A 20,218-nucleotide genomic window follows, 5' to 3' on the forward strand; every position below is an offset into this window, starting at 1 on the left:
GTTTTTACAAAATTTCATTTGCAGCGTTTTGTTTTTCAAAAACAAAAATATATTTAGAAAATATATTTTTGTAATTAAGTCATCTCTTAAAATTTTATGTCTTTAATTTTGTGTTTATTATAGTGATTTGAAAGTAGCAAATACTCGAATAAGTGCGTATAAAAAAAAACGATAAACTCAAGGCAACCATTAGTATTCGGATTTTTAACTTTTGGGGACTTTTTGTCTTACTTATTATCAATGTCTTTCGTGTAGATCATAAAGTAAATATATTTTATACAATACGATAAATTATTAATATCAATAATTTGAGTTATCCTATGTTGGGTTGAGCTTATGTAGACGTTAACTTATGTAGAGCGAGGCTAAATGAGCATTGGGGCAGGTTAGGAAACTAATATATCTCAAAAACTACGTATCGTATGACAAAACATCTAATGGAATAAAATTAGGGAATTAGAATAGCGACACAATGCGCAACAAATGGTTGTTAGGCGGCAGTCGTTTAAGATGCACGTACACTATCTCTATTTTGAACTAAAAATAATTAAGAAAAAATAAAAAGTTGTTGCTATTTTTCTTAGATATTTTTATATCGGCCATCACGGTGTCGTCAACCGTTATATCGGCCATCACTTTGGCGTTGGTATTTTACCAATTTATTGGATTTTCAATTATAATTAGCTGTTTTTTCCTAAGTCTCACTTTTAAGCCTAACTAATGTGTAACTTTGTCTAGTAGGGGTTAGTTTTGATGCTTTGAAAAACATAAAAAAAACTGAACTTAACTGAAAAATAATGAATTTTTAAATTGGGCTTTAAAGTTTAAGGCAATTGTAGAAAAAAAAATTTTATATTTTATGTAGTGTTGTTAGGACTTTTAAATAACTTGACTGTCGATTAAATCGACTAAAACATTTTCTAAAGTCGACTAAAATTGACTAATATATTTTTGAAATCGACTTAGTCGACTAAAAGCCGATTTAGTCTAAATATGGAAATAATTTATTTTTTTGAAATAAATTGTAATAAAAATAATAAAGTAATTTATATTCGCTTTCTATTTTTTAACATCATATCATTTAAATAATAATTGAGTTAAACAATATGAGAGAAGGTCCGACAACAGGACAATATATTCCCAGTATATTCAGTATAACAGGACAATATATTCCCAATATATGTCGCTCCGACAACAGGACAATTTATTCCAAGACTCCAATGATTTAGAGACCACCTTAAATACTTGCTAAATATCAAAATATCTATACAATCATATTTACGTAGTTGACAGTTAGATTTTGGAGCTTCACAACTTAATTTTGCCCCAGAGCTTGGAGCCAGCTTGGAGCCAGCTTGGAACGGCTCTGTATGAACTGAAAATCAGATTCAGTTTTAATAATTTGTAAGCAAGCAATCACACAATTTTGAATTTAAACCACAAAGTTATTCAAAATTGTAATTTTATTTAGCCTAACTATATTATTTCCGTTTTAAAATAACTTGCTGTATTTAATATACAAACTTACAAAAATAGAAAATTTAAAAATTTTTTTAAGGAGGGGGGTAATTGCCCCAACGCTTACCCCAACCCCCTTACCCCACCCTAGAGATCCACACTTGGTATTGAATAATCAAAATAAAAATAAAAATAATTAAATACATAACCGAACATTTAATTAGGTGTAAATAATGCTAGTGATAACATTTAACTAGGTATAATGCAATGAATTAGATAAAACTTTAGGAGAGTAAACAAAAAACTAGATAATAGCTATATTAGTACATGTCATTGTTATTAAATAAACAAAAAAAATTAAAGATTGAAAAGTTAAATCAATTGAAAAGATAATTCGAAAAAACATAAAAATGTTAAGATTTTTACTCGACGAAATCGACTTTTAGTCTTAGACTTTTAGATTAGAAGGAAGTCCATTGTCGATTAAATTGACTATTAGATTTTTCACAGTCAATAAATTTCGACAAGTCGACTTTTAGTCGACTTATTCGAAGTCGATAACAACACTAATTTTATGACACTTTCTTACAATTTGTCAGATTTTTCTAAATTTTTTTGAGAAGTATTTTTTCTGACGCGGTCACTTAAATATATATATATATATATATATATATATATATATATATATATATATATATATATATATATATATATATATATATATATATATATATATATATATCTGTGTGTGTGTGTGTGTGTGTGTGTGTGTGTGTGTGTGTGTGTGTGTGTGTGTGTGTGTGTGTGTGTGTGTGTGTGTGTATTAAGTGGAAGAAGATTTCGCTAAGCGGTTAAAGGTTTATTTCAACCAATATTGACAAACTCATGATCCTTTTGTTACAAATAGCATAAAAATAGTTTATTTAACAAGTTTTTCAGTATTCCACAAAATTTTTAGTTGATATTGGTTCATAATGTTTGTAAATATATACTTTCTAGAACTTATTCTATATATAAATCTGTACAGTAATTGTAAATACAGTGTCGGCAAAACGCACTCGAATGGAAGGATACGGTTCTGTCATAAAAACCTTAGAATTGACAAGGTAATCTGTAGTAATGAGAATATGATTTCGATAAAAAATATTTCTATGAGACACCTAGAGATGAAATGTTAGGACGATGAAGAAATTATGTTATTTTTAGTAAAAATTTTATTTGTTGCAAATAGACCTCCAGCTAATTAAAAAAGAAATTAAAATTAAAAAAATTGCTCTATTGACCAACTGAGCATTTTTTTCGAAAAATTCAGCAAATAGAGACACCGACACCGAGTTAAGTTAATAGGGCAGCCATTATGAACTTTTTAACTTCTTAAAGTAGATTTAGTAAAAACTGCTTAACTAGCCCTCCCCCCCCCCCCCCCCCGCTCAACCCTAAAACCGTTAAGTAAAAATTATTTATAAACTTTTGATTGTATATAAAAGTGACGCAACGTCAAAAAATCCGAAAGTTTTACAGTGAGTGTAGGGTAACAACAATATCGCACACAACAAATACTTTTACAATTTTTAGCGTTCTTTTAATTTAATACCGACGTTTACTAATAAAAGAAGACATTAATAACGACTATATTACTGTTAATAAATTCAAAAATCCAAAAAACAAACAATAGTACTAGGTTACAACTTGCTCCATGGTTGCCAAAAAAACGATGTTTTCTAAAAATACTTTATTTTGATACTTAATTTGCTTTTCTTTAGACACCTATAAAGTTTACTAAAAAGAATAAAAATTCTTTACATTGACTACAAATATTGGTAATTTATAAAATGAATCCAAAAATATTTGAATCCTTTAACTTTTATAGTAGGTCATTGTTTGTATTAAATACCAAAATTTCAGTGTGCCCTTAAAAATTTAACTAAATACTTCTTAAACCTTTTCTAACTTTTTTTTTCCTTTTCTATTTTTTTTTAATCATTTCTAATTTTAATTTAATTAATTCTACTTTAACTTTAACTAACTTTTTTTTAACCTTTTTTATCTTTTTTTTTTTATTCTATTTATTTGATTATTTCTAATTTTAATCTGATTAATATCCAAATCAAATTTTAAATATTACCGGTTCTTTTATCTTTTTAAAACATTTGTACCATGATTTAATTGCATTTTATTTGAATTTTTTTTATAAGGTCTCTATTAATTCAACTTAATTTTACTATTTTGATTTAACCATTTTAATTTATTTTAACTGATGATAGCTATAATATAGTCGAAACCTGTATTTATAAAATAAATGATAGTCACAAAAATTAAAAAAATTGTTTTGTTTATTAGAATATATATGTATATATACATATATATATATATATATATATATATATATATATATATATATATATATATATATATATATATATATATATAATATAATATAAAATTTCAAATTTGTTTTGTTTTCAGGGTGTTTACTCATTACTTTAAAATGTATTATATAATAACGACGTATGTATGGGTATAACAAATGGGATTATCTTTAGCTTTGCTTTAAAATCAATGCTTTGTTAATTTTTGTTATAAAAGTACACATCAAATGAATATATACATATATATATGTATATATATATATATATATATATATATATATATATATATATAGTCGCGAGCAGTGAATTGTACACAGCAGTAAATTTCTATGTTTTTATTGTACCTGAATTTAAATAAGTTTTATTTTCTCCTCTTAGTTATGGATTAGTTATGAAATAAAAAATACAGAATATGTAACCATTGAACTACGATATGATAAAAAGTAACCAAAATTACTACTACAATTCACTGCTCGCGAATATATATATATATATATATATATATTTATTTATATTTGTATTTTCATATCATAAATATATCATAATAAGATAAAATTAAACATACACATACAATTGCATTGCTGATAATTCACACTGATTATTAAGCCTATTTCTATAATTAACTGGCGCCAAATATCACCTTCAAATGACAACAAATTGGTTTAAACAACAGTTATTAAATCAAACACTTGTTTTTTAAGTATAATAAGATAATTTTAAAAATTTTTACGACCACGAACAAAAGTTCAATATAGTTATTAATTCATACTGTAGTAATTTAGTTAATTGTAAGTGTACCCAATACTCAAGAAAGTCCTTGCAATTACTAATTAGAAAAATTAAGGAATGCTTGAATCCAAATGAACGTGGTCATTAATACCGTTAACGTCAATAACAATTTGAAATGATAACGGCATTATTTAGAGTTGATCTCATTAGCTTTGTTAAGAGGCAATTTAGCATCAAGCTCTAAGATGCATTGCAGTGGTTAATCCTTTAAAGAAAAAACAGTGTAGAATGTTAAGTAACACTTTGAACAACACTTGAAAATAGCAAAGATAATTTAATAAAATATTTTGAAAGTTTATCAATGTTACGGTGTTTCAAGTTCTCTTCAATTTAGTTTATTGTTTATTATAGCTTATTAAATTCATACGTCAACGTTATTATTGTTGTAAGAAAAGTCTTCTTATCGTATACAGTAACTTCCCTTATTCAAAGATGTAAGTGAAAATACACAATCTTCTATTAAGACCATAGTTTTCTAAATATTCAAATTTACTTTGGTAGTAATTTTTTATCAATCCGAGTTGTTATAAAACGAGAGTTTTTTACTTAAAATGTGGCATCTTGTTATAAGAAGCACATTCTATGCGTTCTTTTTTATTTTTGGACTAGTGGGTAACATTTTTGTTATTTCATTGTACATTTTTAAAATGAAACAGTCTCACTTTCGATGGCTCGTTATACACCACGCGTTGTCTGACACCCTCTGGGTGACTGTGTCATTTATGCATATCTTACACTTACTTTTCAATAATGGAAAATGGAACATAGGCGTTTTTATGTGTAAATTTCTTACATTTATTGGTCCGTTAACAGTAAACGTTAGCGCTTGGATTTTATGTTTAATGGGATATGAGCGTTATAGAGCAATATGCAGACCTTTTTCGCGCCGATTTTCTCGTAAAATTATCCATAAATCAGTTGCAGTGTGTTGGGTAATATGCATTGGTCTAAATTTTGTTTTAATTTGGCGTTTAAATGTTGTTGATGGTAAATGTTATCCAGTGTTTAAATCCCACACTGAGTACGTTCTTAACGTCTTAATGACATTCATGGCTAATAGCGTTATACCTATTGTTCTTCTATTTTATTATTTACTATGTGTGATTGTGACTTTTCGTAAAAGAGCAATTTATATAAACAATATCAAACGTTTCAAGAGCTCGATCATAGTAGGATCTTCGATTTTTCACTTTAACGCTAATGACTCTATTGAGATAAAACCTAACGTATCAGAAAAAAGTAAACTTAACGCCAATGACTCTATTGAGATAAAACCCAACGTATCAGAAAAAAGATTATCCATTAGAGGTATTCCGAAAACCTTAGAGCGGTTATCAACAAGAGAAGCCATTATTCCAGAATCTGAGTTATTAAATATGTCTTGTACATCAGGCCCTACTTTTGATTCTTCAGAAACAGTTCAAACTTTAAGCGCAACTAATGGAAAAATAAAACGTCAAGTAGTTAGTCTTTCTATGCATTCGGTAGATATATTTCAACCGAATGAGGCACTCTTCTTTAATAGACGTAATAAAAGACACTGCGTTTCAAACTATGATCAAATTCCTTCGGAAAATTTTCCATCTGCAATAAAATTGCCACCAAGAAGTAATAGTTGTCAAAATTACAGTACTGTTAACCATGTTTTTTCATTGGGTCGTGCTTCAACAGGTAGTTTCCCAAAGTACGAGTTTTCAGCTAACAGAAGCAGTCGTACTTCTATAACTTCAATATCCCGAAGACGTCAAAGCATACAAAACTTACTTATAAAAATGAATAAAAAAAAAGATTCTTTCACTGAGATTGCAAATATTCGAATAAAGGACTTGCGAGATCGAGCAACGGTTAACATACTCCTGTTTACAGCCGTAGTTTTCTTTTTATCAACATTCCCATATACCGCATTTGATATTGCAATATCAATATTACAAAAAGATACTTTTATAGGAGTCGGTAAGTCAGAATGCAAAACTACATTAGAAGTGGTTAAAGAATGGTTATATATACTATTGCTTTCAAGGTCTGTTATGAATGTTTTTATCAATTGTGGAAAATTTTCTTATATTTATCAATATGCAATTAAATTATTACGTTGTACACAAAGGCGCAGTAACCAGAGTGCAACTAAATAACATATGTTTTTTCTTAGTTATGTTTAAAATTACAACGAAATATTTATTTGGCCGTTTTATTGGAAGAATAAACAAGAAAACAAGCTACTGACGTTGTCAACGAAGAATATAATTTTAAGAATGATGTAATCAAATATAACAAATTGAAAAAAATCAAATACTCTACAAAAAATAATAATAATGATAATAAAAAATTAATGAAATATGAAAACGCAGACAAAAGAAAAAACGCTAATATAAAGTATCGTTGAAATTAATTTGTATTTAAATTATTACTTTTGTTGTATAAAACTTTAATTTGTTCTTTGTAAATTGCACTCTATTAAATTATTATTGTTTAAATGGTATTTACTTTGATCGCTAAAATAATCAGAATAAACATCATTAACAATAAATCATTTAAAACTAAAACAAATTACTGTTTCAAATCATAAACATTATTAATAAACATTTATAACCAGTACTTCTTAAAAATAAACATTACGTATAATAGAGACCATAAATAAGCAAATAATATTAAGACTACATAAAGTACAGTGGCAAAGCAAATTTAAATATTGTGGCAATTTCAAACAAAATATAGTGCCTGAGAGTTACTTAAAGGCTTGCCAGGTACATGACTGACCAAAAAAATACTCGAAGATAAAGATATATTTTTTTGTTGTTGAATAGATATGATCAAACATTTAATTAAATAATAAAAATACAAACTATATAATACATAATAAATTATATAACACATGATATATAAATAAAAAGGTTTTACATAAAAAAGATAAAACAAACTGATATTTAATAAGATTTTATCATGCAGTTTTAGCCAACAAAAAAGAAGCAAAGGTTTTTAGAAAGCTTTAAAATATGGGTAAATTGAATTCAACTAATGACAAATGAATGAAAAATGTTATGACTGATTAATTTTTTAATTTAATAAAAGTAATGAAAACATAACCACAATTGATTATCATGTTTTAAAAAATTCTTTAAGCAATGAAGATTTCTAAAAAAAAGTATTTATGTTTACTTAAAACTCAAAATATTTGCTTTTGTCTGCTATCGTTAATCTTACGTCTTAATCATTTTTCGGAAGGTTTATGTCGAGATCACAGTATATTAAAAAAAGTTATTTATTAAAAAAATGTATTTATAATCTAAAACTGTAAAGAATAATGTAGGACATTGAAGCCCATTTAAAACACTTACTATTTACATCCTTAGACCTATTACCCAGTTGGCATGTGTAATCCAAAGAACGCTTGAACGTTCTTAGAAAAAGTAAAAAAGCTGAACATCATTTTTTAAATATAGAAATATAGTTTTTAAAATTTACGATATGCTAGTTTAAAGATGCCACCGTTAAAATTAAAAAGATAAGGCGGCTTTATGAGACGAATTATCGGTACAAAACAAACAAAATTTTCGTTAAGCATGCACAGATAGAACATATACAGTGGTCGAGCAATTATTTTGCAGCAAACTATTGCTCGGTTGTATTTTTCAGTTTGTTAGACGCAAAAATATGGAGAAAATTTTTATCATCTAACTTTGACACTTAAAAAGTAGTGCAATTAAAAGCAATGATATTTCCAGCATGGCATCTAGCCAAGTAGTAAACTTTATCTTTTTGGCAATTTATTTAAAATTCACGAAAAACAGTGAAATCACTATTTAATTTATCCAATAAAAAAATACATATATATATATAATGATTAAATTCCCGCAGTAGTTTATAAAATTTTTTTTTTTTAGTATAAATTTTTTGATTTCACAAGTACTTTTGGAAGTTATTATTTCAGATCCAGGAATATTTAGATACTTATATAAATTTCTTCTGCATCTTTTTTAAAAAATGCAAATAAACATAAAAATCATCTAACCAATTAGTAATGAACTAATCAACTCGCTCGTTAGTATTTAAATAGTTTTACTTTTTGAGGTTTAAAACATTAACGAGGTGAAAAAATAAATGAAACTTTTATTTTTCGCACACTGAAATCTCTATTAGTAACCTGTAACTGCATTCTTCAGGTGTTATTTGATTTTAGTTATTCTGGTCAAGGAAAAAAAAAATCCAAGACAATAACTATTTTGATGTCAATAAGAAAAGAAAGTAATACAGTTATTTTTTTATTTTAACTATAAATACGATGCATTTATTTGCATTTGTTAAACACATACATACATACATACATACATATATATATATATATATATATATATATATATATATATATATATATATATATATATATATATATATATATATAATCATTAAAAGTACGTGCTTAAGCTCATATCACTGAATTGTAATTAACATTTTTTGAAAACATTTCCTATTTTTGATATGATAAATTATTTTATAATTAAATACTGTTTATTCTAAAATACAATGGATACAAAAAAAGCAATGGTTTATTTTTAAAAAAACTTTGATTTGGCTTTGTTTTAAGATATAGTGTTAATTTCAACTCTGTTGACACTTATCGAGCTATTTGACACATTATACCATTATCGCGATTCGAATCTGTCATTAAATAAAACACATATTAGTAATCTCGCTAACAAAAGTTTCACTAATGACGTTTCTCTAATGACAAATATTCTGTTTAAAACAGTATATTTAAAACAGCTTACTAAATAGCATATTAAGACAGCATATATATAAAGCAGCATATATATAAAGCAGCATATATATAAAGCAGCATATACAGTGTATTTAAATTTAACTTATTACATTCAAAACACTACAAACCCAAGCTGTAAAATTTTAATTTTGTGTGGTTATTGAAAGTTGACAAATTTTGTCAATTGTGGCTATTAAGTAATGACACTTATTTTTCAATGGCTTAAAAATAATGAATCAGCACATATGTGTTACAAATGCGATACATAATTTTGTGTTATTACTTATTTTAGTCAATTTAATATAAAGTACAAGTGCATATAAATATAAAGAAAAGTAAATGTAAAGAAAAAAACAAAATAAGTATTCAAAGTAAAGCCATTATAATATAACTATATTACAAATTATTACAATTGTCACATAATGCATTTTCAATTATGCAGCATTAGCCTAAAAACCAACTGGTGAGATTATAGTTTCAACTGACCTAACACAGCTTATTGTTCACGAATTAACTTTTTCCTGTAAACGCGAAATATTGCGAAACAAAAAATCTGACACGTTTGAGTGAACTACACAAAACTCAAGTCTATTTCAGTTGTTGAAAATTATTAATTATTAAATTATTTTATTAATTAATTAATTATTTCAGTTGTTAACGCTATTGAAAAAGTAAAAGGTAATATGTCCTTAAAGTTACAAAATAATTAAAAAAAACAAAAAACACAAAACCTGCACTTGTTTCTAATAATACACAAGACGAATTAGTTATGTAGGAGGGTCCTATGTAGACTCTTTAAATCTTTGGTGAATAACTCTGAAGTTAAATCAGGTGTTTTAACTCCTTGACAACCCCTTTAATTTTTTGTCCAGGTGTAGTTTTATAAATTTAACTTTGTACTTGAATAAAACGGGAAGCCTAATTCATAATTGAATTAAATTTATAATTAGATTTAAATAATTAACTTATCATAATTAATAGTTTATCAAAAATAATTAACTTATTTCATTTATCATATACTTATCTTATTATGATAATACCTTTAAATTATCAATTATATTTGCTAATTAACTTTTAATATCTTTAGATCAGTTGTATTTAAATTATTTCAAAGAATTTTAATTTAGTTTTATAAAAAGAAAAAGAGACTGATAAGTCATAATTTTACAATATATTCACCGATAAAGTGTACAGTAAATAATTCGATATAGATTACCCAGTGGGCACGGTGCGTTTTTTAAACGTTCTTTAGACGTTTTTAATTATTGTTTTAAATGTTGTTTGATATTCAAATAAATATAACAGTCATTATAAAAATAAGTATTGCAGACAAAAATTATCTTCAAAAAATTATTTCTTGCAGAAAAAGTTCAAAAACCCGCTAAACAGCAAGACATTAGAAGATTTAAAACCGGTATTAAAATGAAATTTGCCACGAAAAGACGATATATACATATCCAATGCTTAAAGCAAAATTTTCAAAAACTCATTAACTTTTAATTATGATAGCGAATCTTTTGATTTTATCTATTTTCGATAAATAGTGTAGTACTCAGTGGTTTCTCATTAAGTTCTTGAGTATTGGGCTTTATTCTGCTTTTGGCATTAAAAAATAAACAAGTTTTAAAACATAAACAAGTTTTAAAAAATTACCAAGTTTAAAAAAAAAAAAAAAATTTTTAAAACATGAACAAGTTTTAAAACATGAACAAGTTTTAAAACATGAACAAGTTTTAAAACATAAACAAGTTTTAAAACATAAACATGTTTTAAAACATAAACAAATTTTTAAAAAATAAACAAGTTTTACAAAATAAACAAGTTTTAAAAACTTGTTAAATAAGTTAAACAGGTTTTGAGAATTTCAAGGTAAAAGAACAGCTCAATCAAGAATCATGGTGTTAAAAGTAAAAATAATAATTTTGAGGCAAGTTTACCAAGGAGAAGTCTTAAATAAAACGACAAATTCCAGTGGGCTAAATTCCTTGACCCATGATTAGACTTTTTAACTCCTATTGGCTGGATTTCTTAACCCAAGATCATGATGTCAAGAGGGGCGATTCTTGAATAAAACGACTAATTCCAACTGGTTAGACTTTTTTAACGCAATGTATTCAATTATACACGAACCTACATAATACGAAAGACTATACTTAGACAGTTGTAGACAGATGTAAAATAGAAAGGAATATGTGTGCCTACTTCTTCTTTAATTTTTTACTGGACATCTGCCCAATTTTAATAATCTAATACTAACACTTAATCTTACTAGTTAAATCTTCCTTACTTCTCTCAGGCTATTACGGCTTAAAGTGTTCCCACCAGTACAGGAACACTGTTCATGTACGAAATTATACAAAAATAAACAAGTTTTGAAAACTTGTTGAATATGTTAAACAAGTTTTGAGAATTTCTAGGTAAAATCTCAAGATCGTAAAGGTCTTCTTGGGGCACCTAAAACAAAAACTAATAATAAATAAAATTAAATCATTATAAAATTAATTTTCAGAACAACCCATGGTGTTGCTAGTTTGTGTTTTTGAAATTGTAGACACTAATAATTCTTAGTTTTATAAAAAACTGTTCTTTTTATGTCAACAAAAAAACGCCAGTTATTAAATGGTTATGAATACTGGTCAAAACAAAAACGTTAGTTATTCAGTTTATGAATACTGGTCATCATACTATATTTTTAACTATAAGTTGTTGATTTAATCTTATTGGTAAGTTAACTTTTTTTCAAATCTATCCGAGAGCGCGGTATTTTATTGAATGATCAACATAGAATTTATTAATTCTATTTATAGACAACCATCTGGTAGTTTAAGGAAATTTAAAACTTATTTAAGCAGTTTTTTAACCAAAACTAGTTTAACACGGAAACATGTTTACTTAGCTGGTGATTTTAACTTAAATTTGCTTTATTATGCTTCAAATAAAAATGTTTAATACTTTTTAGATACTCTAACCCAATATAACCTAATACCAACAATAAAGTCAACGAGAATAACTAAGACTACATCGTCATTACTTGATAATATAGTTACTAAAAATTTTCAAAACTGTTGTTAAGGAATGGGCATAAACAAAACTGATTTAACAGATCACTTTCCAATATTCTTAATTACTGATAACATTACCCAAAATAATCCCCCTCGAACTCTACAATTTTAACGCGACAGATCAATGAAACTTTTTATTGTATTTTGGAACTCTTTTGTCAGAAAATATCGATTTGAATCTTATTTTACAATCCCATGAAATCAATAATGCATATGAACTATTTTTAGCGCAATTCTGTAAACAATATGATATAGCATTTCCGGTTAAAAAAATAATTATAAAATCCAAGTCTCTTTTAAGCCCCTGGTTGACCAAGGGACTAATAAAATAGTCTAAAAAAAACAAAAACTTAATGTTATATTTAAGGCATAAAACATATAAAAATGAAATAAACTACAAAAACTATAAAAACTTATTTGAAAAAACAAAGAAATACGCTAAAAAAATTTATTATGCAAAGTTGCTGGAGAAAACCAACGGCGACACTAAAAAAACATGGAATATAATTAAACAAATAATTGGTAAAAATAAATGTGTAAAAAATAATCTCCCCCAAAAGCTTTTAATTGACGGGAAAATGATTTATGATAATAAAAAAATAGCTGAAAAACTAAACTCATTTTTTTTTTAAGTAGGGCCGAACTTGGCGAGAAACTCTATAGTACTTGGCGAATTCCGCCAAGTACTATAGAGTTTGAATCTTATATTAAACCGTGTAATACTATTATGGAAGAATCTAATTTAAATCTAAGCGAGATAAGGAATGCTTTTAATAGTCTTAAAAGTAATAAAAGTGTGGGCATTGACAAAATTAGTGTAAATGTTGTTAAGTCAGTTTTCGATATCATTGAACCGTCATTATTTCATATTTTTGACCTTTCATTAAAACTAGGTGTTGTGCCAAAAAACTTAAAGTTGCCGTAATCACTCGAATTTTTAAATCTGGTGACGAAACTAATATTTCCAACAACAGACCTATTTCCGTCTTACCTTGCTTCTCAAAATTATTGGAACGAATTATGTACAACAGACTTTATAACTATTTGATGTTAAACAGTTTGCTACAGTAAACAATTTAGGTTTAAAAAAGATAATTCAATAAACCATGCGGCATTTGAACTAATTAATCGTGTATTAGATGCATTCAATAATGACTATTTTACCTTAGGAGTTTTTATTGATTTGTAAAAAGCCTTTGACACTGTTAATCATAAGATATTTATAAAAAAACTGGAACTCTATGGAGGAAGAAATAAAAACTTACTTTGATTTGAAGATTACCTGGCGAACAGGTCACAATGTATTATTTATAAAAAAATTGAAAAAGAAAAACATATTACATGTGGTGTGCCCCAAGGTTCAATCTTAGGACTATTATTATTTTTCTTGTATATAAATGATTTGTACTTAGCATCAAATATTTATAAAATACGCAGAAAATAAAATCTCAATAAATATGTCCATATTATATAAAACTAAACCATATCTTAACACTGCTTCCTTGAAAAAAATATACTTTTCATTTATTCATAGTTTTATCTCTTACTGTAATATTGTATGGGGTAGTACTAATTATAGTAAATTAAAAAAAACTTTATAGTAAGCAAAAACACGCATGCAGGATTGTATTTGGTGAACACAGAACTTTTCATCGCAACCTTTAAAGAAGCTTGGTGCCCTAAGTATCTATAAACTTAATATACACCAAGTTCTATAAATCATGTTTAAAATTAAATTTCAATAAACAACTTTATTGTATCAAAAACAAATTTAAAACTAAGTTCTTACCAAATCCAATACCGTGGACCGCTTCTATGGAAACACTTTTCAAAATTTATTATAAAAAAATAATATTCAAAACATCTCTTTGGAACAATTCAGGAAAGAATCTAAGAGTCTCTTATTACAAAATGACTTTGATTTAAAATCTCTCTTTTAAAATAAATGCATAAATAATATAAATTATCTAAAAAAATAGTTATTGACACTACTTCTCTTTTGTTGCAGTTTTATTTTTATTTTATTTTTTTTGTTAAAAAACTTTAATAGTTTTATGTTGTTGTTAATAACGGCAAATAATAATAATAATAAAAAAATTTATACAGATTAAAGTATTTGACGAAGTAATTTTCTAGTATGATATTGGTTAGCGACGAGCTGGCGACAAAAGTTACTATATAAAAAATACAACAGTTTGACCACGAGGATCGTAAGGTTAATCCGTTTAGGGACTATAGTAGCAATAAAGCTATTTTAAATAAACTAACTAGGTAAATACAATGTTGCTTTAACTTTGAAGCTATGTATTTTAATGTTCACTAAAAGTCTATATGCAGAATGTTAGTGACTAATAGTTTATCTATTTTTTAACATTTACAGTATATGTAAGTGTCTAACTTCCATTTTTTTATAGTGTCTACGTTAATTTTTTATGCTTAAGGCTTTTTTAATGTTACAGCTTTTTAATCAAATCGCTGCAATTATCAACTAATTAGTCTTCATATAATCACATAATATCATATAAACTTCAAATTTCTAACCATGAGCGAGATCTCGTCTCGTTCTCGTTTCTCGTGAGAAATGGGACTTCTCGTGAGAAACGAGAAATAGATAATTCTCGCGAGAAGTAGAACGAGACTTAAATATTATATTATTTTCTAAATTAAAAATTATTATCATTTACAAAATGCTTAATAATTTGTTTTTTTAATTAATTAATATTTTGACTCCGTGATTTTAATTAGATTTTTAATTAGACTTTTTAATTAGATTTTTTCTTAAAATCTAATTAAAAAACTTTAATTAGATTTTAAATATTTTTAATTAGATTTTAAATACAAAAACTTTTTGTATAAAATGGTGCACTTTCGACTTAATTTCATTAGTTTACCAGTGGAATTTAAGCTGACACATATTGTTCATATTGAAGAGAAATATTCTTGCCTCATTTCAACGATCAAAAATGTCACCAAGAAAAAAAAAATCTGGAGATATTTTCAAAAAACAAGTGACGGTGCTGAATGCAAGGCGTGCAAAAAGTCTGTGAAAACAAAAGATGAAAACACAAGCGGACTTTATCGTCACCTCGAAAAAAAACACAGCCAAGATTACGTTGAGTATTCTGAAAAAACTGACGACTCTCTTCTTCCTCCTCCTAAGAAGAAACAACGAACCATAGTCGAAATGCTTGAAACAAAGTCCAAATATGACAAAGACAATTCCATTCAAAAACAGTTTGACTCTGCAATGCTGGATTACTTTTGAACTGATCTGGCATCCTTTTCAGAAGTCGAAGGAAGAGGTTTCAAGAAATTGTTTGACATTGCAAACCCTAAACTGAGCCTTCATCACAGAACAACATATTCAAGAAAGCTTTCAATTCGGTCATAAGAAGTTCAAGCTGGAATGAAGAGCATAATAACGGAGATTAAAAACGGAGACTAAAAAGTGCTGCATTTACTTCTCTCCTTTGGACTTCTAGAGCTCAGGACAGCATTATCTCTTGGACTTTTCATGCTATTGACGAAAATTGGAGACTACATCACTGGACACCCCATGTCCAACAGTTCCCAAGCAGACACACAGGTATCTTAATTAAAGGAAAGCTGGATTCTTTCTTAGAAGAACTAAATTTGCCTACTTGTTTGCCAATATACTGCGTGAACGACCAGGCAAGAAACATGAAACTTGCAGTCAAATTGTCACAGCGCCTTGACCATAACTTGTGCAACAATCATATTTTGCAATGTGCAGTTCGAGACTCATTTGGAATGACTGCTGGAATGGATGATGCGTTGCAAACATGCAAAGATTTGGCTTTTTTAACTCACCAGTCAACAGTTGCAGCTGAGTTGCTTGAATCAGAATCAGACGCCTAAGGAAACAATTTTAGACAGTTACGCCAATTTGTTGACACAAGATGGAATAGTGAACTGGATTGCATGGCTTCTGCCCTACATCTAAAGAGTGCAATTATCAGCTTATGTGCAAATGAAGATATTTTTTCTTCAAAGACCATCAGTGCATCACAGTTGAAATCAATCGAGGGAGCAGTAGAATTTTTAGCACCACTTAAAGAAGCTACAGAAACGTGGTCGGCTGAGACTATTCCAACAATTAACACTGTCGCCGATTCTCTTTATTTAATCCATGACAAAATTGATCAATTTATTGAGACGGATGGAAAAAATGGCTACGGTGTCTTGTATGCAAAAAACTTGAAAAGCTGCATTGAAAAAAGATTTCCTCTTTGTCATACTGGAAACTTATTGAGTGCTGCAGCAAACTACTTAAATCCTGCTTTAAAGGGACTTCACTTGAAGCTCTTCAAAAAATTTCAAACAACAAAAGAATGGTTAGCCTCACAGGTTAAGGATAATGTTGAGTGCCAAACTGTTGCCAGAGTCCTTTCAGCAGATTTGTCCCCTAATTCAAAACTGAAGTGCAAGTTAAACGTCAGACTTGAAACACAAGAGCCAACATCTGAACTGAATCCTATTTTGAGCGAAATATGCCAGTATGAATATCTCCTTGATGCCAAAAAAGACTTTCCGATTCTTGATTGGGGGAAAATGCATTCAAATACATTGCCAGAACTCTCTTCATTAGCTAGAACTTTCTTCATTATCTAGACAAATTTTAGCTATTCTAGCAAGTTCAACTAAATCAGAGAGAGTTTTTAGCTCAGATGGAAATGTCGTCCGATCATCCCGACACAACTTACACCCAGAAAAAGTAGAACAAATCATCTTAATCAGAGAAAACATTGTCTTGTTGGAAAAGTTTGGCAAAAAAATTCTGAATTAATGTTTGAAAAGGTTGTTTACATTTGACAAATGTCATTTGTGTCTATTTGTCAAAACCATGTTTACATTTATTTTTTTATACTTGGATTTTAATAAATTTGTTTTGAAAAATTGTTAAATTTCTCGTCTCGTCTCGTTCTCGGTCTCACGAGAAGTACTAACTTCTCGTCTCGGTCTCGTCTCGGTTTGAAAAATCCTAGTCTCGCTCATGGTTACAAATTTCAAGACAATAAATTTTTTCATATCACTATGCATTGTAAAGTAAGAATTAAATTAGTCTAAAATCTTGAATTTTCAAAATCGATTTTAAGTTTAAATTATAGCTAGTCGCAGCTGATTTTATTTAATAGTGTTAAACAGAGGCGTAGAAAGAATTTTTTGGTGTTCGAGATAGGTAACTTCCAGACATGGAGCAAACTCCAAACATTTATATGTTTATACTTATGTCAAATAATGAGGGTTTGCAAAAAATTGCGATGATTGGAGGCTGGGAACAAAAAAGCCCTAAAATTTTCGCCCCCTGCGCTAAACGTGAGAGCAACAAGTTGATGAAGTATTTTTTGTACTATTCTTAACTAGACTTATATTCATCAATAAATTTTAAGTTTCATAGTATTATCTATTAGCGTTTAAAAATTATTACTATATAAAATGTGCAACCCCCTCAAATTGAGGGGGGTTTAAACTTTATATGGTCATAATTTTTGAACGCTAAAACATTTTTAAATGAAATCTAAAATTTATCGATGAATATAAGTCTAGTTAAGAATAGTACAAGTAATACTTCATCAACTTGTTGCTCTCACGTTTGGGGCAGGGGGGGGCGAAAATTTTGGGGCATTTTTGTTCCCAGCCTCCAATCATCGCAATTTTTTGCAAACACTCATTATTTGACATAAGTATAAACATATAAATGTTTGGAGTTTGCTCCATGTCTGGAAGTTACCTATCTGGAACACCAAAAAATTCTTTCTACGCCTCTGGTGTTAAACAACCTTTATACTTCCAAAATATCATTAATTTCAATTTCAAGAGAGCGGCATTTGGTTGGAATCGAATACTTAAATATTTGATTTTTATGTATTTATAGTGAAATGATTTTCTTTTTTTTTCCTTTTTTGAAAACATTAAAATAATAACAAAAAAGTTTATTTAAACAATAACGGTTCGATGTGTTAGATAAAATTAAAAAAGAAAAAAAAAACTATATTCCTTAAACAAAAATATCTTAACTTTAAACTGGTCTTTTTATAAAAGCAAAAAAAGTCATCGATTTTGAACTAAAAAATATATTATAAAGAATGGTCGCAGCTGGGTTTTTTGTAAACAATAACTGCTGTTTAGTAAATGCAAAAATCGGAAATTCAAACAATCTTCGGGTGGCATTTAGAAAAAAGGAAGATGAGGAAATTTAGAAAGACACCTTTAAAATATCAACAATTCTAAGACATATTATGAATAAATTAAATACAAATATATTACTAAAACAATACTTTTTATAAGCACTAAGTTAATATGTTCATTTAAAATAAAAATAGTCCAAAGCTTTTTCATTTGAAAAAACTTATGTAGATTTTGAGGATAAGTGTTTTTGAAAAAAAAATTTGCAAAAATTTGACAATTTTAAAGCCATTATGAATGGTTCTAGCAAACTTTCCTTCATCTCTAGTAATTAAACGGATAGATTTTTGAGTAGAGTAAAGCACCTATGTTTCAATAATAAAATAAAAAAAAAGTTTAGAAGATTTGACTTTTTTGGGACTTTTGGCCACGGAAAAAAATTCTGGCCCACTGTGAAGTCGTAAGAGTTCGTTGAAAAACTTGAAAATACTCCATATTTATGTAAAATTACACATGCGCAGTGCCTCGTTTTTAGATTGGAAAAAACGTTTTTTAAGCGTTTTTTTAAGGTCCCATAAAATATTTAATCAAATGATAAAAAAATTTCTTTTAAAGCGTTTTTTAAATGTTTTTTGAACATTTTACTTATGCAATCGTCGTTCAAGCGACCATTAAAAATAAAAGTATCCAAAAAATACTAAAATTACAAATTATTGATAAAATTGCTTGTATCCATAAATTACTAAAAATATAAACTATTGATAAAATCACTTTTATTCAAAAATTTCTTAAACTATGAACTGTTGATAAACAAAATAATGTATTTAAGGTTGACTTATAACCTTTATTTTGACATACAGGCTTGTGGGGCCGAATGTTTTTTTTACGGCTTGGCTCCCGGCTCGGCTCTGGCCTCCGAACTTTATGAACAAAAAGCGCAAGTTTTGGAATACTTTTTTGGATTAAATTTGCCAACCCAAATCCAAACCAATTACAGCAATTAATTTTTAACCAACTCTCATGATTACAATGTTATTGCATCACTTCTCTACTACCGGATATAACATTTGAAAAGAAAAATGTTTTGGGTAAATAAACACTATTTTCTATATATTATTTACCCAAAACTGGAGTTTTTAGTTCAAATTTTAGTTGTAATTCTACCCAGGGGGCACGGTACCTAAAAAGACTTTTTTGAAGTCCCGAAGGCGTCCAAAACGTTCAAAAGGCATCCAAAACGTTCAAAAGACTTTTAAAAGACGTTTTTCTTACGCCCTCACTGAGTCCCGTACCCACTGGATATCCAGTGGGCGCGGGACCTAAAAAGACGTATTTTAAACGTTCAAAAGACGTCCAAAACGTTCAAAAGACGCTCAAAACGCTCCACATATGTTTAAAAGACCTCTTTTGTATGTTTTATGACCACTGGGTAAAACATGCGATCGTTAAATTCAAAACGATGAAAGTTAAAAAAAAATGATAATAATTAAACTAATGCAAAATATTTAATATTTATTTTAACCTAAGGAACTTGAAGATTATAAAATTGCTTTTTATTTTAATATTTTTCATTATTTCAACATCAACTTCTGCACAGTGTCTTTGGTTCACTTTTTTTCTTACTAATGTCCACTTTC

At 27.7% G+C, this 20,218-nt stretch overlaps 1 protein-coding gene across 1 annotated transcript; it reads left to right on the forward strand.

Annotated features, from left to right (window-relative positions):
- Positions 1–4,756: 4,756 nt before the first annotated feature.
- LOC124810265 (formyl peptide receptor-related sequence 7) lies at positions 4,757–7,090 on the forward strand. The gene has a single exon (XM_065787983.1). The coding sequence runs from the start codon at positions 5,168–5,170 to the stop codon at positions 6,746–6,748; it is 1,581 nt and encodes a 526-aa protein (XP_065644055.1). The 5' UTR covers positions 4,757–5,167; the 3' UTR covers positions 6,749–7,090.
- Positions 7,091–20,218: the final 13,128 nt, after the last annotated feature.

This window comes from Hydra vulgaris, chromosome 01 (assembly GCF_038396675.1).
Source record: "Hydra vulgaris chromosome 01, alternate assembly HydraT2T_AEP".
Taxonomy (NCBI): domain Eukaryota; kingdom Metazoa; phylum Cnidaria; class Hydrozoa; order Anthoathecata; family Hydridae; genus Hydra; species Hydra vulgaris.

Excerpts from the sequence above, each read along its gene's own strand:
- LOC124810265 (XM_065787983.1), top strand. The coding sequence starts at position 5,168 with ATGTGGCATCTTGTTATAAGAAGCACATTCTATGCGTTCTTTTTTATT.